We start from the raw sequence: 26,697 nt of genomic DNA, 5'->3' as shown, positions 1-26,697 counted from the left end.
CTACTTAATTATCATGTTTCCACTGGGGTATTTTCAAAAAAAAGTCAATAATGTTAAAAAGTTATCCTATTAGATACGGAACCGGATATCGGTCGGAATATAATTAATAATCACCTTATAAAGCCCATATAAATTGTAATTTAGTCAAAGTTACTAATCGAGAATGTACAATTGCATAATATATCTAAATATAATACTGGGGTTATACAAAAGAGTCACTATTGCAAATACAATTGCAAAAATAAGTACTTTCCCTGAAACCCCTATTCCCACGTGACTCTTCTTCAGTGTTTAAGACCAGAAAAATTTTTTCGCCATCAAGGTGCTCCAGTGGCGCAGAGGTTAGCGCTTCGTGCTTATAGCCGTGTTACGACGATATGGTTATACCATAAGTCACGGTCGTGTGAGGAACGCGACGGTCGTGGGTTCAAACCCCTCCTGGAGCATTTTGTCTTTTTTTTAATACTTCTCCTTTTGTTTTTATTGGAGTGATCGTAGGATCAGTGAGAGCAGGTTCTCGATTGTATTATGCTTTGTCTGTATTGATGATTGTGCTTGTCTCTGTGATGTGCTAATTGATTTGGAGAGTTGACATCTTTAATTTTGGTTGATTTAATTTGATCTTCGCACAAGAAAAATTCTAGCGCGAACAATTTGCTTTTGCAACCAAACCTTATTAAGGTTTCCTCAAGTGAACTTGTAGCATCTGCATCTGTATTGGTTGATGTTACTTAAAGTCTTGACAAATATGGTATTATATTATATATTCCTATATATTCTAATTGTTGACACAAATGAAGAGATTGGGTTAGAGTACAAACGTCCAGAATGTATAGTTTATAATTCTGACATACAACCATCAAGTTGAAATAAGCTCATGTTATCAAGATGAACTTGGTATTTTATTTTAAAATCGTTTATAGGAACAATGCTTTCGTTTATTGAGATTTTCGAATTTATAATTTCAAAGCTTCAGTTTGGCCCCTGTTCTCTACAACAGAAGAGCTTGAAATCATCGCGATATCAGAATGGAAAAAAAAAAAATTCAAAAAAATTTAAAACTCAGATTCAACTAACTACTCATCGCTACGATAACCCCTGAACCATGGCTGAAAAAGTAAGATACTACCTTGAACAGTCTATTCCTGAATTAGAAGATCTCAAGAGGAAGGGCCTTTTTGACAAGCATGAGATCACGATGATCATGAGAAGACGTACTGACTTTGAACATCGTATCCAAGGTCGTGGATCCAAACCACGGGATTTCCTCAAATACGTTGAGTTTGAAGGCAATCTTGAAAAATTAAGAAAGAAAAGATACAATAGATTGAACAAGGTTGGGTTGGTTGAGACCAAACCAAGTATCAGTGATTGGGCTGGTGTTCGTAGAATCATGTTTGTATTTGATCGTGCCACGAGAAGATACCCTGGTGATACTGAATTATGGTCTCACTATTTACAGTTTGCCAAGGAAAACGGTGCCATTAAGGTTATATATAAAGTATATTCCCGTTTGTTACAATTGCAGCCTAGAAATGTTGATGCTTGGTTGTCAGCTGCGAAATATGAGTTTGAAGAAAATGCTAATGCTAAAGGTGCCAGAGTTTTATTCCAAAGAGGGTTGAGATTGAACCCAGAGTCGTTGGAATTATGGTTAAGTTACGCTCAATTTGAGTTGACTTATATTTCCAAGTTGTTAGCTAGAAGAAAAGTCTTGGGATTAATTACTGAAAAACAACAACAAGAAGCATTAGAAAGCGAACAAGACAAATTGGCCAAGTCAATCACAGAATCCGCTTTAGGTGACGACAATGACGATTTCAATGCTGACAAGATTGAATTACCAACAGCGGCTGAAATGAAGGACGAATTGAACCACTTACCTGAAGCGGATATGAACATGTTGGGTAACCCAGAAACTAATCCTGCCTTGAAGGGTGACGTAGCATTAACAATCTTTGATTTATGTGTTCCAAGCATTCTTAAAACCATTCCTGAATATTCCACTGTTATCAATCCTCAAGATAAGGTATTTGAAATCGTGGAAAGATTCTTGAGTTTAATTGACAAATTTGAAGATTTAAACAGAGACTACTTAATGTTGCATGTTTTAAATTATGTCCAAAAGGAAAATCCACAAGATTTAAGAACATTGTTCATTGATATTACATTACCTATTAGAAATGTCTCCAGAACAAGCGAAAACTTGGCCGAAGCTTTACAATTGTCAGTTAACAAGTTCATTGCTTATAAATTGAAATTAAAGGATGCATCAGAAAGGACCACTTTAACCAACATGTTCATTAACAAGCTTAATAACCAATTCTTGGCCAACACCGATAATGAAAACGAAAAGGTGGATGCATTATTGAAAGCAATTATCACAAAGTGTCGTAATGTGTAGTTATACAGCTATTTAATAGAGAAGGAATTAATTAAGTCTATTGTTTACATTTAATCTTGTTTACCAATATCACCGTCCAAATGCATATATCTATTCTTCTTGACTTTATGCATGACCCAACCGTAAGTAATCATAAAGATCACAGCACTAGCAATTGCGGAAGCAGCGAATACATAAGTGTAGACGATCAGGTAACTAATAGGAATGGATGTCATTGGTAGCCTGTAGAAACCATCACTATAAGGCAAGTTACTATCTGGCGTTCCCTTGGAGTAAGCTTGAGACAATTGATCAAACCATCTAACTGCCAAGTTCAAAGTAAGTTCATCCCCAATGACTGTTCTAGTAGTATTTGTTCCTGAACCAAAACCAATGGCACTAACAAATGTATTTTGTTCTGGTTCCTTAGTAGATGGTTTGGTAAAGATTATATTCATGGAAGGGTCAATATCCAAATGAGCATCATGAATTTCACCTCTGAAATTGAATGTGAATGGAACATAAGCACCACCTTTTTCAATAGACAATGGTTCTGAAGAAAGGGCCATTCTGCAACTGAATGGAACATCTTGATGGATATATAATTGGAACAAATGGTACAACTCATCTGAGAATTGAATGGTACAATTCAAATCTTCGTTGATTCCATACTTGAAACTTAAAGGCTTTTGAGTTTCTTTACATTTAGGAAATGGTCCATATACGATTTGATGCTTGTCATCGAACTTATGTTCTCCAGTATCTATGTTTCTTTGAATACAGTCAAACTGCACATCTTGTCCTGTGGAGTATGGTTTGAAATCAGTCGGAATTTCTCCTTTACTATTTAGAGGATACCATTGGTTACCCTTGGCTTGTATTGTTGTTGAAAAGGCCAAACTTGACAATATCAATAAGGAAGGAAATCTCATTATATTTGGGATTAGTATAGAAGGAATATGTGTCAATAAAGTTTAAATCTTTTGGATGTTATGTTCTTTTTTTTTTTTTGGCTGTCAGATTTGTCCACTTTGTTTTTGTATGGTGCACTATGACGTAGCAGCACAAGGCTCATTCTCGCTTGGCTTTATATCAAAATATCCATGCAATGTCAGTTAGAGTTATCAGCGATACAACGTTAGTTAGATTTACTACTACAAGTTCAAATAAATGTACGTTTTTATATTTATGTGTGGGGGGTGTTGTTGTATGGTGGTTGAGATTTTGCCTTGACAATTAAATCACTTTAAAACTATACAATATGGTTTGAAGAAAATTAACATTAAAATACACTTTTATTATGTCCCAAATAGATAATTAGGTTATATATTCCTTCAAGCAATTTAGTTTCTCTTAGCAAAACGTCTGTTACCTCTTTGAGCAGAGATGTTGACGGTTTGGATTGGGATCTTGAAACCCAAGGACTTGACTAAGTCAGCGGTTTCAGAATCAACTTCTAATTGACCGTTAGTGTGGGATAAGTCCAAAGCAGAAACTTCTGGAACATATTGATCCTTTCTTTCTCTTTCTTCTTCTTGTAACTTGAAAGAGATACCTCTAACTGGACCCTTTTGAATTCTCTTCATCAAGTGGGTGGTGTAACCAGCAATCTTGTTTCTTAATCTCTTAGATTGGATAACGGCAATTTCAGAGGTTAATCTCTTGTTGGTTTCGAAATCCAAAGTTAACTTTGGGTAGAATCTTTCGATCAAGACCTTGGAAGCTCTCTTAACGGTTTTAGTTCTAACACGACCCTATAATAAAGTTAGTATTGTTATTCTTAATAATAGAAGTATCATGTTTTCATGTTGATTCTAATTTTATAATATGGTTTAATTCTTATTCCATATAATCCTTAAATGTTCAATATTATTTCAGATATACTCATTTATTGCTCTATCAACCCCAAATAACATGTCATTCTGTTTATATTCTTTCTGATCTAGTTGAAAATCCTTTTCGTTGATGTGAAAATTTTGGGTAGTTGCTCAACATAACTTCATTAAAACATTATCGCTTGTTCCACTTTAAGCTGGTTGTAGCTGTTCGCCTATACGAATCCAGATGAGGTATGATACTGTTTCATTTGGTCATTACATACCATCTTTGATTATTAGTTTGCTATGGTATAGTATTCAAAAAAGATGTAAAAATTCAATTGAAATTTTTTTGGTGAATTTTTTTTTTCTTCCCTCAATTTTCCTCACTGTTGGTTTAGTGATGTTTTTCCCACTGTAACTGAATGGATGCTACCATATTTTTACATAGTTAATTTTCTAGTGCGCACATAAAAAGGGATTTGCCAGAGTGCAAAAAAAAAACTGTTTTTGTTGGGCGTGCACAAAGCACAAAATATATTTTATGTACAGGACGCAGTCACATGACTAATGTGACTGCTTTTTTGAAACCCATGTGACTTAAATCACATGGTACAGTATCACATGACATATATTGGCAAATTGACACGACATTACAAATTATAGACGGATAATAAAAAAAACAACAGTGGAAACAAAAATAACCAACAAAAAAAAACATTGGTCTTTTAAAATAAGCGCCTTAATTAAGAAAACTGTCACTTGTTTAGCAGCAAAGGTATCCACCATATCATTGTTTTCACCTTCTTTGCATTATTTCCTTTTGTTGTTATAATAACGACATTTCCATATTTCACTTCATTTTGATTGATTAGTCAATAGATTTGATTGATTAATTTCCAGCATTTTTACCTTTTTGTATTATTATAATTTTTGAAAATATACCAAATTTATTTTTCTCCATTTTTACATTTTGATTGCAAAAATTAATTACAAACTTGTTATTGTCACATATTCACATATTCACATTATAAACTACAACATATACATATATCATGGATGTTAAAGGAAGGTTATTCCATTGTGACGTATGCAGTACCGACTGTTCCAACAGAATACGAATCAAATGTGCCATATGTAACGATTACGACCTTTGTGTACCCTGTTTTGCAGCGGGACTAACCACCGGCGACCACAAGCCATGGCACGATTATCAGATCATTGAGCAAAACACGTATCCTATATTTGAACGTGACTGGGGCGCCGATGAAGAATTGTTGTTGATTCAAGGTTGTGAGACGTTTGGGTTGGGGAATTGGGCCGATATTGCTGATCATATCGGAAACAGATCTAAGGAAGAAGTAGCCGCTCATTATTACAAGATCTATCTCGAGAGTAAGGATTATCCATTGCCGGAGATGAATAAAGATTTCCATGACGTTACTCCGATCCACTTTTTAGAAGAAAGAAAAGAAAGATTGGCATTGAGAAAGTCACAACCATTGCCACCACCCAAGGGAAAGCCAGTTCCTTCTGTTCCTTTGTGTCACGAAATTCAAGGTTATATGCCAGGTAGATTGGAATTTGATCATGAAGCCGAGAATGAGGCAGAAGTGCCAATCAAAGATATGATTTTTGATCCCGAAGATCTGATTAATGATATAGAATTGAAATTGACGATTTTAGACATTTACAATTCACGATTAACCACCAGAGCTGAGCGCAAACGAGTTATGATTTTGAATAACTTGTTAGATTACAGAAAGAATATAAGCGCCGATAAGAGGAAGCTGAAGGAAGAAAAGGATTTACTTAAACGAATTGATGCATATATTAGAATATTATCACCGGAGGATTTTGACACTTTTACAAGAGATTTCTTGACTGAATTGAAATGTAGAATTAGAATACAACAATTGCAAACCTGGAGAAGAAATGGGATCACTACTATTGAAGATGGAAATAAATTTGAAAAGGATAAATTGATAAGGACGGCACATTACCAAAGAATGGGCAATGGTACGTTATCAAGCAGACACTCTGCTACACCGACTGTAATGAATGGTAGTATCAGTGCCAGTAATGGTTATGGCAGTGGACGTAAACCGTACTCCAGTGCCAATTCTCCTGCGCCAGAATATAAACCCAAGATTTCTAATAATAGAGCTCCTTTGGATATTAGTCATGCTGCAGACTTTGATTTATTATCCAATGAAGAAAAGCAATTGTGCTCAACTTTGAGAATCTTACCTAAACCATATTTGGCAATCAAGAATCAATTGATGAAAGAGGCGGTCAAAAATAACGGTATTTTGAAAAAGAAAGATGCAAGACAAGCATTAAAGATTGATGTTAACAAAGCATCCAAAATTTACGAATTCTTCGTACAAATGGGTTGGTGTTCCCAAGGTTAGGCATCTATTTTATAGAGTATATAAACCTTTAATCTAAATAGAATCAGTCAAATTAACCATTTGGTCAACCATGAGTTTGAACTGGTTAACTTTTTTAGTTAATTCCTCTTCTTTATATTCCATTTCGCATGCAAGGGAATTCATGGCTTCATTGATTTGTTGGAACCTTTTGTGATATTTATATCTAGCTAACATCAATTTAAGAGTTATTTGGCCCTGTTCTTCCATGTTGTGAAACCCAAGCTTGCACCAATCTCTGAATGAAGAGTGAAGTGAAAGTTGATATCGGTTGGCCAATGAAATCGAATCTGGGGCTATTTCACAACCTTCTACAGGTGCAGAAAGATTGTCATGGCATGGTTCAAATTCTTTGACCGATTCTACCTGTTGGCCAGGTACAGTCGAAGAAATGATGTTGGATTGGGAAAACAATTCTTCAATTGATTCATTTATAGTTTGGTAATTAATTGAAGCTGCTTGTGTTGATACCTTATGACTCCCAAGCTTATTTTTAGATTCCTCTTGCAAAATTTCTAAAGTTTTGTATTCCTTTGAAACCTTCTGATTTATGTTGAGGTTAGCATTGGGAAGCGGAAGGAGGTACTTGTTGAGTGTTTCAATCAGGGCAACCACTTTAGTTTTGTTGGTGGTGGCTTTCTTCAGTACTTTATCGGAATTCAATTTAGTTTTAGAAGGAGTAGAATTTGGAGAGAGCGAATCAGAGCTTGAGCTTTTAGATGAATTTTTGCTAGATTGATGCAGTCTTGAAACCCTAGACATGGTGGATAACTAAAGTAAAAAAAAGGAGAGTCTAGATTTTGGCTGCAAGTTTTTTTATTTACAATTTTTACATTCCAACTTAAAAGTGGTGACAACAAAGCCTACACGACTTTAGACCTATAGACAATTAAATTAGAATATATATATATATAAAAGCATCTTTCTGTTGAAGACTCAATCAGATGATTTTATGTGTTGTAAGTTTGCTAATATACAAGTAACCTCATGTTGACTAAAATTCTTTCGGATATAAGGCACAGTTATTTTGCGGGAAAATGCAACGGTGTAGGATCTAGATCCAATAGGGAACGTAGACCGCGCCTTAATGTCATGGAATTTTGAAGTATTTTAATAATTATAGTTTACGGGTGAATCGAAATATTCAATGAACACAGTATGTTTCTTTGAAAATCACCTGTTTGAAGTTCCCACCTTGGATGTGGGGTAAATTTTTTTTAAAGGTAATTTTAACATGAATGGACTGTTAAAACCTGCTGATTACAAAAAGGCGAGCGAATATATAAATGTGTAATTAGACTTAACAAGAAGTTCCTGCATGGTTAAGAATGGACAACCCTGCAACAATAGCCGCTTGTGCATACCATCACGAACTAAACAAAGACGTGCTTCTAACCATCTGGGTGGGGTGCCGTAGCATGCAAACACAAAGAATAAAAAATTTTTGGCTAAACAACACTGGTAATCATCCTGTATATACGTTTCACCGGGAGAATATAAAATTTGACCGATCAGATTAGCAAATCTGAAGATTGGATCACCTTAAAAAGGCGTTGAGGTGATTAATCTTTGTGAAACAGACAATTACTAATTTACGTGGGGCGATCTCCGTTGTGGTACAAAAGTGAAAAAGTCAACTGATTTTTTTTTATTTTAGTAAAATTCGCCATTTTGTAAAAATTCTAGCGGGAAATCAACGCATTTCACGGCAAAATATTAACTGAAACAAGCTAATATTGAACTAGGCACACCTGCAGGATTTGGGGGATCCTAGTTAATTATTTTAGTCACTGCTGTTTATCCTTCTAGACTTGACCCCCGAGCCCTCAACCCACAGGAAAAGCAACTGATCATCTTGCATTAAAAATTTCCATAATAAGAAGAAAATTTACGCTTGACATTTTTTGATTTTTTTTTTTTAGACCTGATTTTCTTTTGCGCACGGAATTTATATATCCACATAAAATACCAGGTTTATTCAAGCTCATCCACTGTCCCCCCCTCCCAAATTCCAAGTACTCTTTCCAATACATCTAATATCGCGGATACTGTCAACTACACACACCAACCACAGTGCGTCTACATACTCAACTCGTGTACATATATTTAAACATACCCACTGAATACCCTTATCTAGATGCTGGATTATTTGAAATTTCTTTCAAAGCCCTCAGGCCGCCATGAGTCCAAACACCACATTATTATAGTAGGAGCAGGTATTATTGGGGTTTGTACCGCTTACTACCTTGTCCAACATCCAAAATATGACCCGGAAAAATACCATATCACTATTGTAGAATCTAAGAGAGTGGCGGGTGGAGCCAGCGGGAAAGCTGGAGGATTGTTGGCATTATGGGCATTCCCTGAACAAATTGTGTCTTTAAGTTTTAATTTACATCAGGAGTTATCCAACGAATATAACGGAGCAGAAGAGTGGGGTTATAGAAGATTAACCACTGTTTCGTTAGAAGGTGACATATCTCATTTGGGCGATGAAATAGATGACGAAGAAGAGGAAGAGGATACAGGAAACGGATCCACTAATATCGGCTGCAAGACTAAACCCACTATTACTGTTGGTGACAATGATAGCGACTCATCTTCATCTCTGGCAGATAAACCACCAAAGAAAACTGCCCGTACTCGATCGACGGGTGGATTACGTAATAGGCTACCAGTTAATTTAAACTGGATAAATTCAGCCTTGATTGATAATTGTTCAACTTTGGGTGGCACTGATACCACGGCACAAGTGCATCCTTATAAATTCACTAATTTCCTTCTTAAAAAGGCGATTGAATACTCCAAAGGTTCAATTGAATTCGTGTTGGGGAAAGTCAATGAGATAACATATAGTTTTGAAACTGGTAGTGCAACCGGTATAAAATACCAACCTACTTCTTTCAAAAGCGGAGCTGAAGGTGAAACAGTGACATTGAATGCTGATCAAATAGTAATGGCTGTAGGTCCATGGACTTCAAAGATTTTACCAGATTGTCCAATATCTGGATTAAGAGCCCATTCAATCACCATTTCTCCTTTCAAAGACCAACCTGTCAGCCCCTATGCGATATTCACTGAGTTTAAAACAGGTCCTTATTCATACATTTCTCCTGAAATTTATGCTAGACTGGATGAAGTTTACGTATGCGGAGAAGGAGATTCAGCAGTTGATGTTCCTGAGACTACCGATGATGTTGAAGTGGTGAAATCTAAATGTGATGAATTATTCAAACAAGTTGGAAAAGTATCTCCTAATCTAAGAAAAGGACATATTCTAAAACGACAAGCTTGTTATTTACCAGTATTGGATGTGCCATCATCCAGTGGACCTTTAATTGGAGAAACCAATGTTGGTAATTTATTCCTTGCATCTGGTCATTCATGTTGGGGGATAAATAATGCACCGGGGACTGGGAAAATTATGAGTGAGTTGTTATTAGATGGAGAAGTTAAATCAGCTGATATTTCCAGTTTGGATCCTTCATTATATTTCGATGCCAGTGTATTAGTTGATGAGGAAGAGTATGAAGATGCTGAGTCAGGTGAAGAAGGAGAAGAGGAGGCAGATATTGATTACGGAAAGAGATCAAGGACAGCCTCACAGGATCTTCCGAAGAGAAGAGTTTCTATTTTATAGAGGAGTAAAACGAGATTGTTATGTAATGAATATAAATCTATTTTTTATGAACCTAATCTAACTTCTTACCTATTATTCCCTTAGTGTTTTTGTTTTGCTTGTACAGTACAATTCTCTTTTTAAGGTAGTTGAAGAACTGTAAAATTTTCATCATGAATATACTCAAGATCATGACAATCAATGTTGAAATTAATTTTTCATTCTTGGTCCACAAGTCGTAATCCAACAAATGTACTTCGTCATTGTGTTTGTTTCTTATGTATCGGTCATTTGAATTACGTATAGGATTCCAATTTGGTTCCACGGAATGGAAATTGTTATTCTTCTCAATTTCACGAGAATGCATAGGATCGTTTATTATATCATTGAATATTTCAAATCGATCAGGAAACTCTGCCATGTGGACACCAGGAACAGGATGAATGACCCCTGGTGAATCAGAAGTTAGAATGATTGTATAATGTGGCGATGGTAACTTTCTCAATATCTTTCTTAATAATTCATCATGGTTAAGGATTTCAAGGTTACGTTCACTACCAGTAGGTAATTCACCAAGATCAATTCGAATAACACGTTTACGGATATCAAAGTAGTCAACCACTTCCCCTTCGTCTTCATTCCACACATTGATAACCTCTGCCTCACAAGTGTTGACAATGTAATCCTGCAAGAATTGTAAATCTATAACGCCATCAATTCGTGGAATACCCACAGTAGTTGATGACATGTAGAGGTATTTACGTAACATTGGCCAATGATCTTTATTAGCAGTGATCAAGTCTTGGTAGGTTAATCCTGGTTGATTGACTATCAAGTATGCATCTGACGAACATTCTGTCACCAATTTCTTTAGAAGATTAGTCACCGACGTGACATTATGAGGTTCGATATTTGATGGATTTATTAGCTGCTTTAATCCTGGCACTAGTTTATGAGATGCAACCAACAAAGGAGCGAGACTAGCTGATGCTAACGCAAATATATACACTGTGATTAGTAGTTGTTGGATCTTCATCTTGTGGAGTGACGTAATGATAATTTTACTTGGTTGAGCTTGTCCTTTCCAGTGAATGGCACCTGGGATTTTTTTCGCATTGTTATACTAAGCCATAGTTACTACTGTTCTTCAATCGTGGTTGCATCTTCATTTAAAACTTTTCCTTCTTTTGACTTCTTTCTCCTTCTTCTGTACCTGACCTTTTTTTTTTACAACAACATTGGTTACATCCCATCATGTCCACTAAAGACCTTACACGAGCATTGAAATATGCTCAGGAATTTGTTGATTTTGTCAACGCTTCACCAACCCCATACCATGCTGTCAACACTGTGAAATCCCACCTTGCAGCTGCTGGATTCGTCGAACTCCATGAACGTTCCAATTGGTTTGCCCAATCCAACCCTGTTTCTCGTGGTGGTAAGTACTATGTTACCCGTAACGGATCTTCCTTAATTGCCTTTACTGTTGGAGGTAAATTCCAAAATGGAGATGGTATCGCTATTGTTGGTGCCCATACCGACTCCCCATGTCTTCGTATCAAACCAATTTCCAACAAAACCTCCGAAGGATTCATTCAAGTTGGTGTTGAACAATATGGCGGGTTGATTGCTCATTCCTGGTTTGATCGTGATTTATCCATTGCGGGAAGGGTCTACGTCAATGAAGACGGCAAATACGTTCCTAAGTTGGTTAAGGTCGACAAACCATTGTTGAGAATTCCAACCTTGGCAATTCATTTGGATAGAGAAGTTAACACTAAATTTGAGTTTAACAAGGAAACCAAATTGGTTCCTATTGCTGGACAATTAGCCTTGGACAAGAATGAACAAGAAAAGGAAGAAAAGAAAAAGACTTGCGCTGATGATCCAGAATTACAAATGACTCCTGAACAATTTGAATCTGTTCAAAATGTCATCTCTAGACATAATGAATCCTTGATCAACTTGATTGCTAGTGAACTTAATGTTATCCCCTCTCAAATTGAAGATTTTGAATTAGTATTGTACGACCACCAGAAATCAGTCATTGGTGGTTTGAATGACGAATTTATCTTTTCTCCAAGACTTGACAATTTGGTTTCTTGTTTCACCTCCACTAGAGGTTTAATTGAATCTAGTACAGAATTGGAACAACAAAACGGTATTCAATTGATTTCCTTGTTTGACCACGAAGAGATTGGTAGTAGATCTGCTCAAGGTGCCGATTCCACATTCCTTCCTGATATAATTAACCGTCTTACCAAGTTTGATTTCAACAATGGTAAACATGGTCAAGTTGACTACTTCCACGAAACAATGGCAAAATCGTTCTTGTTATCCTCAGACATGGCCCATGGTGTCCATCCAAACTATGGCGACAAATATGAAGGACAAAACCGTCCACAATTGAACTTGGGACCAGTTATCAAAATCAATGCTAATCAAAGATATGCTACCAACTCACCAGGTATTGTCCTCTTAAAGAAGGTCGCTGATAGAGTTCAAGTTCCATTACAATTGTTTGTCGTTAGAAACGACTCTCCATGTGGGTCTACAATTGGTCCAATTCTTTCTGCCAAATTAGGTATTCGTACCTTGGACTTGGGTAACCCACAATTGTCGATGCATTCGATTAGAGAGACAGGAGGTACTTTTGATATTGTGAAGTTGACTGATTTATTCAAGTCATTCTTTGTCAATTATCACGAATTAGAAGAAAAGATCTTGTGTGATCACTTATAAATTTCTAAATAAATATACACTTTATAATGGAGCAAAAACATTCATGGTACTATGACCAATAACATTACCATGAGGACTATAAGAACAGATTATATATCTTGCTCTTGGACATTGACGATATGCACATGCTACTTCAGTAGTGCTCTTCCATACAATAGCCGTGAAATGATTATATATCGACTCAGTTCCGTAAATATACTCTTCTCCTTCTTTATACCACGCATTCATGGCCCCTAATGGAGTATAGCCATATGCTAGGTTTTCACCAAAACTTCCACCTGAATGTATTAGTTTTCCAGAACAATCGTACTGAGATGCATAGGCTGAAGCAAAGTTGAAGCAATTAGCTGACCACTTGAGTGGATCAACACCATGTCTGGCTCGTTTTCTGTTATGATCAAGAAGCATCTCCTCTTGGAACGTTTTGTTGAGAGCATAAGGGCCTTTGTAATCGTACATAGCTACAATTAGTGGGTCATTAGGTGGGATTAGTGGAGCGGGAGTTTGGTCAACTGCTGTGAATTCAATAGTGTGTATTGGAAATGGTTTTGGCTTTTTAGGAAGCAGTATCTGGAATTCAGAGATCCAAGCTGTTTCTGTTATCGACTGAGTAGTTGCTTCTGCCATCGTGCTCTTTGTTTGGGTTACTTCTGATTTCTTAACTGTGGTGGGGTTGCTTGCAGGTACTACCACAGATTTCACTTTAGTTTTGGTTTTCTGGGGTCGTTTTGGTGTTTCAGTAACAACAACATGTACTTCTTGCGTTTTAGCTTTCCTAAGGTTAGGGTATTTTGTGGCCACCACTTGATGCACTACTGTTCGTGGTTTCTTAGTACTCTTTCTAGGAGTTGCAGTCACAACAACATACACAAACTCCGTCTTTGGCTTCTTTTTAATGGAGGAAGGAATTTCAGTGTCAAGTGAATGTTCGTGCAATGTTCTTTCCCGCTTAGTGAGAGCCGTACTAGGGCTTGTGAAGCCCACAGGAACAAGTTCTAACTCCAGCTGAACAACCTTTCTCTTGTCAAGCAAGTCGGCCCCAGGAACAAGTCTCAAAGCTTGAACAATTGAAATAAAGAAATACACTATAATATATGATACGTATATGATCATTTGAAGTGTAACTGTAAAAATAAACTTAAAAAAATTGTCTGATGGGTTAAGTTATATATCTGATTTATCACCTGTCTTTTTCGCAGTTAAAACCAATTTTTTCGCAGTCATTTATTTTTTTTTTACACCAAATTGCGACAAAGTTTGAAACAAAGTCAATACTGAACTTGTCTACAAATTGTTTCAATATTAAGCAAAGTATATTAATATTATATAATCATTACAAGGTCATTAAGGTCTAGAAATCTATCAAGGAGATTACAAAAAGTTGTCAACAAAGTTGTATTTGAACTTAGCCCATCCTTTCAAACTTTGAGCATACTCTTTCTCTTCTAATTCCTCAGGAGATTGGAAATATCTATCGGTATCGAAATCCATGTCTTCTTTTTTGACAAATCTATCTTTACCTCTTCTAATAATCAACCACCAGAAAATATAAGTTACTGGGAAAACCAATAATTCCAAATAACTCTGGAAAAATCCGCTGACATCAAATGGTGATATTGTAGACCACCCTTGAATAATTATAATGAACCCACCAAACAAAACCACAAACCATGGTCCAATAGGATATGTCCAATTACGGAACAACAATTCGTGCGTTCTGTTCTGTTTGGCTAACCCTCTTCTGAATCTGATTGAAATAACGGCAATTAACCACCAGGAAATAAGGTTAGAAAGACCAACAATGGCTTGCAACCAGGACCATAAAGTACCGGCACCAACAAAAGCCAGCCCGAAACATAACCCACCAACAAGCCAAGTGATGATAACGGCAACGTATGGAATCTTGAATCTGTTCAAACGAGTGAAGAATTTTGGAAGGTATCCTTGAGAACCAAGGTTGAATGCAAGACGAGAGCCGGCAAATAAGGCATGATTACCTGCAGATAAAATCGAAGTCATGATGACTGCATTCATGAAACTTCCAGCACCCTTGGCACCTACTTGTTGAAACACAATCGTGAATGGAGAAGTAGCAACGGTCTTGGTCATAAGATTTGGATAGTCATATGGAATATTCATACCAATGAAAAAGGCAGTGAAGATGTAGAAAATCATTATACGCCAGAATGTAGCTTTGATAGTTCTTGGAATAACCTTTACGGGATTGACAGTTTCACCGGCAGTAAGGGAAACTGATTCTAAACCACCCATGGCATAAGCAGCAGAAACAAAAAGGGAACTAAAACCACGGATACCATCGACAAATGGTGCGTCTCCATAACTCCAAAATTTGAATCCGATATAAGATCCCAGGTCATTCTTACCAGCATTACAAATGATACTGACAATAAAGAAGATCAAGATAGTGATCACTTTCAATAATGCCAACCAATATTCGGTTTCACCATATAATCTCACATGAATGACGTTAAGGGCTAAAAGGAATACCCAGAAGATAAGAGAAATAACCCACCAATGGAAATCAGTCCAGTATTGGAATACCAATTGTAATGCCACTAAATCTCCAGCAACTGAACAACAATCATTGAACCAATAATTAAGTAAAATGGCAAACCCAAGAGAATCATTTCCGAATCTTTTGGCATATACTGTGAAGGAACCTGAAATAGGGAATTGCACCGACATTTCTCCAAGAGAAAGCATCATGAAAAACACAACCAAACCGATAATGGCATAGTTCAATAAAAGGGAAAGAGGACCACCAGTGGCCAACATTTTACCGGTACCTAAATATAACCCGGTACCAATGACACCGGCAATAGTGATCATATTAACATGTCTGGTAGATAACGAACGGTTAAGTGATTCTGTTTTGGTAACTTCATTAAGAGAAGAAACAGCATCGACTAGCTCCAAATCATGTTTGATGGCGTCGCTAGATTTTTCAATACTATCTGACATATCTGTGCTGTGATAATTATGAGTAGATGATGAACCTGTTGATATTAACTGAGACATTTTGAAACATTGGAGAAATATTACGTTTTATATATTCTAATATGAAATTTGTCAGCTTTAAGAGAAATTACTTATCTTGTGGCTAAAAAGGTACAAAGGATGCCCTTCGCGCTAATAGTTGCTAATGCCGCATAGAAACATTAATATTTCCGAGCGAAAAAAAATACTGGCTTCAATGAATATTACCTCCTATTTTTCATAATATTCGGTACGCCCATCGGTAGCAATCACCAGGATATGGGTCAATGATTGTCTTGTCTATTATCAAGGCTCATATTCTTTGTTTCCTGTACATCTAAAACCACTTGTTGAAATGACGAATTCAATTACGAGTGGAATGCCTTAATTAAATTCCACAAAAAAAACTTTTTTTGCAATCACACCAGTTCACGTGACCCAATAACGTAAGACATCAAACAAGGGAACCAGAGAATCCACAACAGTGGCGACTCATTGCCATCACGCTACTAGGGCTTATCAGGCGATATTCCCACGGCACCCGTATCTTCAGCCCACACATGGAATTCGGGGTGGGCGGATGTATGTCGCCAATCAAAGAGATGTGTCGTAGAGAGAATCGCGAGGTTTTGTATGGTGAGATGTCTTAAACATAAGTGATCTCACGTGAATAGTCGCAAAACTTTAAACAACGTATTCAAGGCTAGCTTGGTATATTATCAAACATTCGAGTCGAGTGATAGCGAGAATGTGTTTAGGAGCAAACCCCGCTATTCTAGAAATCGGTCTCTGTTCCACAAACAAGACCATTAGTAAATTGAGAAATAATTTATTTTTTTTTTTCGGATGTATGGTATTTTTCCGTTTATTTTGTGAGGCGGATAAAAGACATATTTTTTTCCGTTGGAAAACTTTAAATCTAGCACTTACAAATCTTGAAAAATCTTGTTCTCTAGAGTTCAAAAATTAAGACACATCATTAATTACTAATTAATAATTGTGATATAAAAAGAAATGCGCAAACCCGGAATCGAACCGGGGGCCCAACGATGGCAACGTTGGATTTTACCACTAAACCATTTGCGCCTCTTAATTAGTTGCGAACTTTTTTACTTTTCCGTGCCAAAGATTAGTCATGTGACACAATTGCCAATTTAAGTGATATTATTTGGGGAGAAGCGTCTATAGTTTTGAATCTCTGATTGGTTGTTCTTTGAAATACTGGAGTGGTAACCAAACGGATTAGTTCTTATTTTTATAAGAGAAGTAATTAATCAAAAGATTTTAGTTTTTTTTTGTTCTATAGGAGTTTTATTAAAATTTTGAACAAAATAAGGCTAAAACAAGCACTACGTTTTTATTTTTCAGTAAATGAATCTAATTGACAGCACTATTAAGTTGATAAACTTGTAGCATTAGCCCAGTTCTTGCAAAAATTGTTTTTGAATAGTCGCTCAAAAGTAGAGAAGAATTTGATATACCTGGGAATTATTTTCTCGTTTTCAATACCATCGCTGTTGCAAAAATCGACTGCAAAAAAAAAAAAAAATTTCCGTCTACAATAAACTTGTCTATTCAAAAACATTGCAATCTCTATATAAGTCTATAAAAAGTCAATGAAAACAAAGACAACTCTCTAATTCTGTTCAAAATTCGCAGCCCTTGCCATCAAATTAACAATTTGTTCCTTCATTGGATAAAATCCCCATTCAAATTGTCTAGCTTGATTAGTTCTAACACCCAACTTATCAGCAAATTCCCAAACCAACCCGGGATTTCTCATGAATCCTCTACCAATCAAAGCAAGATCAAAAACACCTTGTTCAAGAAGATCTTTAACTAAAACTGGATCTTCATGTAATCCACCAACAGTAGCAACAACAATCTTGTTACCAACATGTTGCTTAATTGCACGAGCAAGTGGGACGTGGACTGGTAATTTTGTATCTTTGGAATTCAATTCTGATCTAGAGACTTGTTGAGAATCATTACCACCTGAAGAAATATCAATCATGGAAATCCCATGTTGAGTAGCAACATCGGCCAATTGTTGGGATTGTTCAATTGTCCAAGCTTCAGGGTTAGGACTATTTTCAACAGCAGAAATACGTAAAAAGACAGGGATTGATTCTGGGATCTTCAGCTTCACGTTATCAATTATTTCAGTTAAAAACCTGATTCTGTTTTCAAAACTTCCACCATATTCATCAGTTCTCTTATTAGAAATAGGACTGTAGAATTGATTAATCAAATAACCATGAGCACCATGGATTTCAATGGCATCAAAACCACTAATTTCAACAGCTCTCTTGGCAGCATCACCAAAGTCTTGGACAATACTTTTGATTTCAGACTTAGTTAATTCACGAGGAGTCAAATAATTACCATATTTCCTATACTGAACAGAAGAAGGACCAACAACTTTCAGGGGCCATCCACCAACTGATTCATCAGCAATTTGCTCCAAGTGAAGAAACAACGGTTGACCACTAGCTTTTCTCCCACCATGATTTATTTGAAGAGCAATCTTTTGATCTTGAGAATGAGCATAGTCAACAATTGATTTCAACTTTTGTGCTTGTTCATCAGTCCAAATACCCAAATCATGAGGAGATAACGCACCATCGTGACTAACTGCGGTAGATTCAACAATGGTAATACCAGGACCACGGGAAACAATAGCACCATAATGAATCAAATGGAATGGAGTAGCTTCAAGGTTATCATCAGCAGAATAGGTACACATTGGTGAGACACCAATTCTGTTTTGGATCTCAAGACTTCCAATAGCAATTGGTTGGAAAATTCGGGGAATGTAATCATTAGCTGATTTTGGGAGAAATGTTCCTGCTGGAACTGGTTGTCTTGGAGTATAATAAGGAACTGCAGTTGAACGTTCAGCTTCGTCAGAAGAGTAGATTTCTTTAGTACCTGCCATTTACTTGTTTAATTGTTTGGTTTGAATTTATTGATAATAAGAGAGATAAATTGGAGGCTACATGATTGATAATTGAACATATTTATACTAACTTGGTTCAACGGTCAATTGCGGGATTAAGATAGTTGTTTAACCCCTTAACGTTGTTGCACTTACTAATCGAGAAGAAACAAACTCCCGTCTGATATAAAAGAAACGTTTTATTTCTAATCAAAAGAGGGGGGTGGTTTCGTTATCACCATTCCGGATTTAGGCTGAATTCCTTAGTTACGCTATCACCGGCTGACGAAAAATGCTACAATACAAAAAAAAATATTTACATAAACTAACACACTATCACATTAGTTAACTTGTTATATAATTTCGCAACAGTTAAATAACAATGCATGATTTCTAATCAACTACATATTTCTTAGCATCTCACCATGTGTTGAAGCGGCATCAATCGTACTTGTCATACAAGTTGCAAATGAGCCAAGTCAACAAGATATGACATTATTGTATAATAATTAATGTGTGTTATTCCAATGTAAAGAGAAATCACACATAGTCTAGAATTACTGGGTATAGTATTATTTTGTTCTGATAATTAATGTTTAAAATAATATACACTAAAAATGTCGCTACTTGCCTATTATAGTACAATTTGGATTTCAAAATCTTCTTCTAATTCAGTATCACCGACATGAGCATCCATATCTAATGGCTCATCATCAAATATAAGTTTCGCATGGGTAATATCTACCGTTCTTTCATCTAAACCCTTAACTTTGAGGTAATGCATTAGTAAGCTTCTGATTTTAGTTTCAGTTGACACCTTCACCTCAATTCTCTTGTTATCCTTACCCTTGAGACCAATGACAAAGAACTCATCAATTTCTTCAACTTGGGGAGCTATTGCAGGTTCATCATCTATAGTTAAATCAACTACATCATCTTCGTCTACAACATCTGCATCCGCATCCGCATCCGCATCTGCACCTGTTGGTTCTGAAATTGGTTGTTCCTCTTCTTCAGATATAGGAGCAGCAGTTTGGAATTCTGGGTATATGTTCATAAATTGTTCACTGTTTTCATTTTCTATCAATAAGCAAGTCAATACTGTTGGTTGCATATCTTCTACCTTGTCAATAACAAGATTAAAAGAAGCTGGTGGCGGTATACGTAATGTCTTTGGGGTATAAAATGTAGGTATGAGCATCTTTCCTTCTAGCCATACCAAGGCCGAGGTTTCAGGGGAATAGCGATCCAACAAATCAGATGATAGAGTGGCCATGAATATACTTTTGAAGTGTTTCAACATGGCTATTTTTATCTTGGTAAATGATTTCAATCCACCAGTTCCAAAATCAAGGGTATTGCTGGCTTGTTCAGGAACAGGTAGTTTTGATATGGCTCGGATAATATATTTTCGTTTCTTTTCATTGGAATCAGTGAATTGGTATTGGCCAACAGTTCTGTCAGATATACTCAATGACTTCGATTCTTTCAAGATTTGTACACCTAGTTCATCATCATCATCATCATCTTCATCGTTATCATCGTCGGTGTCTTCAAGGGCAGGGGTGGCAGAGCCTGTTGATTTTATTCGGCTGGCTATTTCAATTCGTATTGCTTCTTTGTCTACTGATGGTGGAGTTATGGTTCTTGATCTTACTGGTGGTTTGGATAACTTGATAGTGTTACAGTTTTCAGGTTCACTATCTGCATCAGTCTTGCTATCTTCAGTTTCCTGTCTAAATGAATCCTCTTTTAATATTGTTGAACTGTTTATATCTGAAACTTCGGTTGTTGACCCATGTTCGTTAATGATATCATCGTCTTTCTTGTGTTCCTTATGTTTCTTTTTGGTATGTTTTTCCTTCTTCAACTTCTTCCTGTCAATAGTACTTGACAACGAAAAGAAGTCATCTTCTAAGAACCCTCGTTTTACTTTATCCATATTGACACTATCATCAATTTTTTTTTCTTTCTCTCTCTCTTCACCGCCAACAGTAAAGTAGTCCTTCCAACACTTTGTTTGTCAAAATCAAATGGCCTTTTTATACTTTAAATTTTTTCTTTACAAAATCAAAACAAAATATCATAAATCTCATCCCAAGTAACCATTGTACCCCACCAAAAATGGTCAAAGTCACACTATCAAAGTTCCTGAGGGACCAGAGCTTCAAGGGAAGATTTGCACACCACTATGGATATAACTCGGAGTATTTCGATGTTCTATGCAAGTATAAGGACGATTGGCTGGATAAATTGTTTTTTGTCAATGAACAAATGGCTAAGAAATACGTCGAGCTTGCTAAACCAATTGTCACTATAATGGAGGAAGAATTGAACCTTGCAGAGCTTTCTGTTACAGAAATGACTCTGGATGATATTCAATTGCTATTTACCAATGATATTCCGATGAAGATCACATATGGAAAGGAGACTCATGAGGTCAATTTAACAACCATGGATAACACCGTGGATTTGACGAAATTAGTTAAAAGAAATGCTTTGATATTAAGTCCGGGCGGACATATAACTAGTTTGAAATGGCTTCCCCAAGTACTTAAACAGGATACTCCTAAAGTAAACTATTTGGCAGTATCTATAATCAACAACCCCAATGGTGTAGGTGACAGCATCCTAAATCCAGAACTAAGCATGTACGATGGGAATACCACCGATCATAAAATCAATTCCGCCATACAGATATGGAAACACGATTTAAACACCAATGAATTAACTTTAGAACATATGTTGGTAACTACTAACCTTGGGGCAACTTGTGACTTGACTTGGTGCCCAATGTACCTTGAAGAAGGGAACGTTTTGGGAGTACTAGCTGCAAGTTTCACGGATGGGAAACTTCATTTATTTAGAATCACCAAGAACTTACCACAGTATGCTAAAGTAGACCAGACATCTTTGCTGTATGTCTCGCAGCAGTCATCAGAGCCTCAGAAATCAGATCCTTGTACTAATATAATTTCATTTGAATTCTTGGGTATTGACAAAATTCTAGTGGGGACAACCGATGGTTCCATTGCCGAATATATCCTTCCATTTAAGCGACAGGAAGAAAACATAGATGACATTTCCATACCTTCATACAAGACGAAAATATCGGATGAGCCAATCACCAGTATCGTCGCCGCTGAATATGGCACTGGGGAATATATTATCTTAATAAACACCATATCTCCTATAGTATTTAGCTATGACTACAACAACTACATTCAGGATTTCCACACACCAATATCTAGAAGTACCCTCCCACCCAGCTATAATCACGTTCTTCGTACTTTCACAGTTACTCCAACTGTAGATAGTGTGGGCTACATTTTTCTTCGCAGTCCACAAGAAACGATGCATTCATTATTGAAACTAGACTCATATTTGACATCAAATCATGCGTCCGAGATCTTAGGACACCCATTGAATCTTTCCGGAACAATGTCGGGACAAATAATCGTGTTGAATTATAGCCGGAAAATTCTCAATGGGCAGAAGACAACTAATAGGGTACTTGTTCCATTACAATTATGGAAATTCGATGAAGATGAAGACAAACCAGGAACAGTGGTTTTACAGGCGGATTTTGGAAGGATGGTCGTGGATACACCGGTAGAGATGTCTATTATGCCACCAGAATTGGCGATTTCAGCTTTGGCTTGGAATGAAAACGTTCATGGAAGTTCAATCTATGCTGCAGGGACAGTGTCTGGAGTTTTAATTATTGAGAGATTAGATCCAAAATACAGAAAGTAGAACGATATATACATGTATGTAATTATGTACTAATATTTGGGAATGGAGTCATCAACATCATCACTCCACTTGTACAAACCTCCAATTATATCCTTGACATTAGAATAGTTCATGTTGATAAGCTTTTGCGCTGCTAATTGTGAGTCATTCCCAAATCGACAAACTACAATTATTGGATCGTCTTTTGAAGTTCCTTCTGGAAGATATTCAGTTAACGAATCTGCTTTTCTGAATATTGGATCCCATTCTATGTTTATCGAGTTTGGCAAACTTGTGATTGCAAATTGTTCCTTTGGTCTTACGTCAATCAACAAATGTTTTTTATTTTGCACAAAGTCATGGTACTCCAGGGGAAGTATTCTATATTGCTTGTCTAAAGGTGGGAAAGTGACTCTGCCACAGAATACACCGTAATTAAGTTCGTTCAGTTCAATCTTGTCTCTAGTTACACTAGGTTTCTCCCCACATACCTCACAACTTTTTTGCTTGCCTCTCATTTTAAACATTCGGAATTGTTGGAAAGGATATCCTGAATATACTGAAAGAAAAGGTTTGAAATTTTCCCGGGTGTAATACCCCGTAAGGACCTTAATGGTCTCCACGGCCATGCTTGTACCCACGAGTCCAATAGCTGGTCCTATAACTCCACCATCAGAACACAGAGTTACAGAATCGGGACTTGGAGGCTGAGGGTAAAAGCATCTATAACACGGTCCGTAAGTTTGGAAATTCAACACGGAAAGTTGTCCATCCGATTTCAAACCTGATCCACTTACAATTGTTTTGCTTAAAATGACACAGACATCGTTGATCAAGTATCGGATGGCTGGGTGATCAGTGCAATCTAACACCAAATCATATTTGGAAACTATTGAGAACGCATTATCATTAGTAAGCCTAACAGGATAAGTCTCAACGTTGACATGATAATTAAGGCGACTAATGTATAGTTTTGCTGATTCACATTTATACATTCCCACATTTTCAGAAGTATGCAATACTTGCCTGTGTAAATTACTAATGTCAACTACGTCATCATCCACGATACCAATAGTGCCGATCCCAGCTGCGGATAAGTAGAGCAAGGCAGGGCAGCCCAATCCACCAGCACCAACAACTAAGATTTTAGCTTGTTTAAGGCGGAGTTGTGAGGGAAGAGAGCCAAATTGTGGAACAATCATCTGTCTTCCATATCGTTTGTACTCATCTAAACTGAGTGTAGTTGTGGGCGAGGATGGGTCGGGCTTTGGTAAGTCGGGTTGTGGTTTGTCCTTTCTAAGACGGGAATTCTCTAGTTCTAGTGTTGCTATCCTTGCAAGAAGATCTTCTGTTGTAGGAGAAGTCATCTGTTGAGGTTGTGGTGGTAGTGATGGTGGTGGTGGTTGATTGTTTGATCTAGTTGTAGAAATTTATATTTTTTTCAGATCTTATCGCATCATGAGATGACTTAGCTTAGCCGTACAAACCAACCTGGGTTACACTGCCAAGAGTTAGGAAAGAAGCAAGAGTGTGAATGTAAAGAGGGAATAGCTTAAATAGAGCGATATCACATTGACTTTAGGCATTCATATGAGAAAATATTAACTTCTTTTATTGTTTCGTATACACAACAGACATTTGCACTAGGTACTACTATAAAATATAACAAATACCAGTGACCCTTTATGTTCTAATATATACTTTGATGCAACGATTAGACAATCTTTTGCTTGACAAAGAAACTCTTCAAATGACGTAATTGGTAAGCACAAGTACCAATCAAAACAATCAATTGAACAATAGTCCACTTGACAACTCTAGAGTTGGTGGATTCACTTTGATCTCTAAATTCAGCTTCTCTTTGTCTCATGTATTCTTGTTCCCAATGAATCTTATCCAATTGTTCATACAAACGTTGAATCTTTAAAGTCAATTCGTCCACAGACTTGGCAGATTTAGAATCAACGTAATCATGAGCGGAACCTTGAGCAACATCGAAAAAGATTCTGTGAACTTTGTTGTGGGTCTTGTCAAGGTAGACTGGAGTCAAACAGAACTTGTGTTCTCCGGCATCTAATGAAGTAAAAGTGAAGTCCCCTTCAGCGGTAGCCTTTTGGTCAACAACTCTGTGGTCATCATCGAAAGTTTCATCAACTGTTATTTGAACTCTTAAATTGTGGTTTTGGACATATTCATCACTGTTTTCTCTCTTTTCATAAGCAGCAACTTTACCCACAACCAAGGTATCTTGCATTAATTCTTCATAGAAACATTTGGTTTCACCGGTCTTGACGTAGAAATGCAAGGCTTGGGTTATTTGGAAAACAAAGAACAAAGCGAGTATAAGTTGATTCCGTCCGAACATTGTATATGCTTGATTTGTTTGAATGATCTAACTAACAACGTTTGATCGTTCCAGTTTTTTCCACGTCCACACATTTTAAGTTTTGGCGACACGTAGAAAATTTCAAAAAAAAAAAAAAAAAAAAAATACAATACACTAGTCACGCGATACCAGTCACGTGTATAAAATATACATAATTACGTTTATTATTCTATTAGTATAAATAAGGGATTACTTCGTGGTCTTTCTCTTGTTGATGATCTTCTTTTTGATGTGTTTCTTCATCTTGGTCTTTCTCTTTTCTTGTTTGGCTAACTTAGCTGCCTCTTTTCTTGCCTTCTTATCATCCTTATCTTCATATTTCTTACCTTTTGGAGCTTCTGCTTCACGTTCAACCCACTTCTTTTTGGGTTTACCTTCATCATCAGAAGCGTATTCGCCGTCACTCTCATCAGAGTTATCATCATAATCATCGTCGTCATCATCATCATCATCATCTTCTGAATCATCTTCGCTGTCGTCAGTCTCTTCCTCATCACTTTCTTCTTTCTTATTTGCCACCAATTCCTTCATAATATCAACTTTCCCTTCAGAAAACTTTTCGAAATCTCTTTCTTCTAAATTATTCAAGGATCTAACCAAATGCAATGATCTAAAAATCTCATCTTGAACTTCTTCATCATTGTCATCTTCAGTTTTCAATGGCAAGGTATCTAAAAACTTTTGCAATTCTTCATCTCCATTATCAGTTATTCCCAAACTATGATTGTCCTCAGTGATATATTTAAACAATAATCGTTCTGGGTATACATTTATCTTCTTTCTTGAAAAGAAGTCATTGACATTCTTTATATCCATTCTCAAAAAGTCAAGTGCCATGGGATGTTCTGGTTCAACCGATTGGGAAACGTCAATAATGTACAACTTGTCTTGATGGACAATGGAGTTATATTCACTGAGATCAGCATGAACCAATCTACATTCTTGATACATCCGTCTCATATAATACAACATCTGATGATAATAATGAACAATTTCATCAATGTCTTTAAAAGGGTGATCTCTCAATTTAGGAGAAGGTTGTCCTTGGCCCTTAGTTAAATACTCCATTACAAGAACGTGGGAACGTAATTCAACTGGTTCAGGACACGGTATGCCATTAAGATACAATCTCTTCAAGTTTCTAAACTCCTTTTCAGCCCACACTTTCACCATCTTACGAGGGTTACTTTGGTTCTTGGTGTTACGGAATCGGTATTCTCCATCAACGTATCTTTCTCTGTCTTTAAACACAAGAATAGAAGTTTTATAGATCTTGACTGCATATTCTCTGGTATCATTGTCAGAATCACCATGGTAGACGTTGGCCTCTTTACCAGTGGAAATACACCCGTTGATTCGGGAGAGGATTCCCTTGTTGATGATCTTGGCTAAGAATCGCATGGTTCTTGGATCTAATACTTGTTCAACAGTTGCTCTATTGGCACGATCTTTGTGAGTTTTGCCACTCTTTACCGGATCGGTATTAATCTTGTGGGCATATTTAGTGACGATGTCTTCTTTGTGCGTTGTCCCTCCGGTAGAAGGAGTAGAAACTTCTGGTTCTAAATCTGAATCCGAATCCGAATCGGAGTATATTTCAACTTGATTAAGCTTGTCAGCTAGTTCTTCAGTCATGGCTGCTGTCTAT

At 36.7% G+C, this 26,697-nt stretch overlaps 16 protein-coding genes across 16 annotated transcripts; 6 read left to right on the top strand and 10 right to left on the bottom strand. All coding sequences in view use genetic code 12, as the record gives it.

Annotated features, from left to right (window-relative positions):
- Positions 1-1,082: 1,082 nt before the first annotated feature.
- Positions 1,083-3,344, top strand: SPAPADRAFT_62798 (snoRNA-binding rRNA-processing protein; the record flags this gene model as incomplete). The annotated part of the gene is made up of 1 exon (XM_007376864.1): positions 1,083-3,344. One exon carries the CDS (start codon positions 1,106-1,108, stop codon positions 2,402-2,404), a length of 1,299 nt encoding a protein of 432 aa, XP_007376926.1.
- Positions 2,455-3,458, bottom strand: SPAPADRAFT_56842 (uncharacterized protein; the record flags this gene model as incomplete). The annotated part of the gene is made up of 2 exons (XM_007376863.1): positions 2,455-3,257; positions 3,440-3,458. 2 exons carry the CDS (start codon positions 3,456-3,458, stop codon positions 2,455-2,457), a joined length of 822 nt encoding a protein of 273 aa, XP_007376925.1.
- Positions 3,459-3,554: 96 nt separating this feature from the next.
- On the bottom strand, positions 3,555-4,513 carry RPS17B (40S ribosomal protein eS17; the record flags this gene model as incomplete). Its single annotated transcript, XM_007376862.1, has 2 exons — positions 3,555-4,137; positions 4,485-4,513. The coding sequence occupies 2 exons, from the start codon at positions 4,485-4,487 to the stop codon at positions 3,727-3,729; spliced, it is 414 nt and encodes a 137-aa protein (XP_007376924.1).
- A 406-nt stretch (positions 4,514-4,919) lies between these two features.
- ADA2 (chromatin-binding transcription regulator) lies at positions 4,920-6,949 on the top strand (the record flags this gene model as incomplete). The annotated part of the gene is made up of 1 exon (XM_007376861.1): positions 4,920-6,949. The coding sequence occupies one exon, from the start codon at positions 5,256-5,258 to the stop codon at positions 6,612-6,614; it is 1,359 nt and encodes a 452-aa protein (XP_007376923.1).
- A 967-nt stretch (positions 6,950-7,916) lies between these two features.
- Positions 7,917-8,506, top strand: SPAPADRAFT_62791 (uncharacterized protein; the record flags this gene model as incomplete). The annotated part of the gene is made up of 1 exon (XM_007376860.1): positions 7,917-8,506. One exon carries the CDS (start codon positions 7,961-7,963, stop codon positions 8,150-8,152), a length of 192 nt encoding a protein of 63 aa, XP_007376922.1.
- Positions 8,507-8,769: 263 nt separating this feature from the next.
- SPAPADRAFT_142394 (uncharacterized protein) lies at positions 8,770-10,272 on the top strand (the record flags this gene model as incomplete). The annotated part of the gene is made up of 2 exons (XM_007376859.1): positions 8,770-9,211; positions 9,248-10,272. The coding sequence occupies 2 exons, from the start codon at positions 8,770-8,772 to the stop codon at positions 10,270-10,272; spliced, it is 1,467 nt and encodes a 488-aa protein (XP_007376921.1).
- Positions 10,273-10,279: 7 nt separating this feature from the next.
- BIG1 (Big1p) lies at positions 10,280-11,328 on the bottom strand (the record flags this gene model as incomplete). The annotated part of the gene is made up of 1 exon (XM_007376858.1): positions 10,280-11,328. One exon carries the CDS (start codon positions 11,285-11,287, stop codon positions 10,325-10,327), a length of 963 nt encoding a protein of 320 aa, XP_007376920.1.
- Positions 11,329-11,440: 112 nt separating this feature from the next.
- SPAPADRAFT_156278 (uncharacterized protein) lies at positions 11,441-13,452 on the bottom strand (the record flags this gene model as incomplete). Its single annotated transcript, XM_007376856.1, has 1 exon — positions 11,441-13,452. One exon carries the CDS (start codon positions 13,450-13,452, stop codon positions 13,015-13,017), a length of 438 nt encoding a protein of 145 aa, XP_007376918.1.
- SPAPADRAFT_62787 (aspartyl aminopeptidase) lies at positions 11,473-13,252 on the top strand (the record flags this gene model as incomplete). The annotated part of the gene is made up of 1 exon (XM_007376857.1): positions 11,473-13,252. One exon carries the CDS (start codon positions 11,506-11,508, stop codon positions 12,991-12,993), a length of 1,488 nt encoding a protein of 495 aa, XP_007376919.1.
- A 912-nt stretch (positions 13,453-14,364) lies between the features above and the next one.
- ALP1 (Alp1p) lies at positions 14,365-15,975 on the bottom strand (the record flags this gene model as incomplete). The annotated part of the gene is made up of 1 exon (XM_007376855.1): positions 14,365-15,975. The coding sequence occupies one exon, from the start codon at positions 15,973-15,975 to the stop codon at positions 14,365-14,367; it is 1,611 nt and encodes a 536-aa protein (XP_007376917.1).
- A 1,591-nt stretch (positions 15,976-17,566) lies between these two features.
- SPAPADRAFT_156273 (NADH:flavin oxidoreductase/NADH oxidase) lies at positions 17,567-18,928 on the bottom strand (the record flags this gene model as incomplete). Its single annotated transcript, XM_007376854.1, has 1 exon — positions 17,567-18,928. One exon carries the CDS (start codon positions 18,926-18,928, stop codon positions 17,627-17,629), a length of 1,302 nt encoding a protein of 433 aa, XP_007376916.1.
- Positions 18,929-19,260: 332 nt separating this feature from the next.
- On the bottom strand, positions 19,261-20,950 carry SPAPADRAFT_62785 (uncharacterized protein; the record flags this gene model as incomplete). Its single annotated transcript, XM_007376853.1, has 1 exon — positions 19,261-20,950. The coding sequence occupies one exon, from the start codon at positions 20,202-20,204 to the stop codon at positions 19,563-19,565; it is 642 nt and encodes a 213-aa protein (XP_007376915.1).
- A 102-nt stretch (positions 20,951-21,052) lies between these two features.
- SPAPADRAFT_142526 (transcription factor TFIIIC subunit) lies at positions 21,053-22,684 on the top strand (the record flags this gene model as incomplete). The annotated part of the gene is made up of 1 exon (XM_007376852.1): positions 21,053-22,684. One exon carries the CDS (start codon positions 21,053-21,055, stop codon positions 22,682-22,684), a length of 1,632 nt encoding a protein of 543 aa, XP_007376914.1.
- On the bottom strand, positions 21,529-25,057 carry ERP5 (Erp5p; the record flags this gene model as incomplete). Its single annotated transcript, XM_007376850.1, has 1 exon — positions 21,529-25,057. One exon carries the CDS (start codon positions 25,026-25,028, stop codon positions 24,378-24,380), a length of 651 nt encoding a protein of 216 aa, XP_007376912.1.
- Positions 22,714-24,030, bottom strand: UBA4 (Uba4p; the record flags this gene model as incomplete). The annotated part of the gene is made up of 1 exon (XM_007376851.1): positions 22,714-24,030. One exon carries the CDS (start codon positions 24,028-24,030, stop codon positions 22,714-22,716), a length of 1,317 nt encoding a protein of 438 aa, XP_007376913.1.
- Positions 25,058-25,238: 181 nt separating the features above from the next.
- SPAPADRAFT_141788 (protein kinase) lies at positions 25,239-26,684 on the bottom strand (the record flags this gene model as incomplete). Its single annotated transcript, XM_007376849.1, has 1 exon — positions 25,239-26,684. The coding sequence occupies one exon, from the start codon at positions 26,682-26,684 to the stop codon at positions 25,239-25,241; it is 1,446 nt and encodes a 481-aa protein (XP_007376911.1).
- Between the last annotated feature and the right edge of the window lie 13 nt (positions 26,685-26,697).

The sequence above is a fragment of the Spathaspora passalidarum genome (assembly GCF_000223485.1).
Source record: "Spathaspora passalidarum NRRL Y-27907 unplaced genomic scaffold SPAPAscaffold_6, whole genome shotgun sequence".
NCBI classification, from domain to species: Eukaryota; Fungi; Ascomycota; class Pichiomycetes; order Serinales; family Debaryomycetaceae; genus Spathaspora; species Spathaspora passalidarum.
The sequence above is the reverse complement of the archived record's forward strand: the minus strand, read 5'-3'. Positions and strand labels throughout refer to the sequence as shown.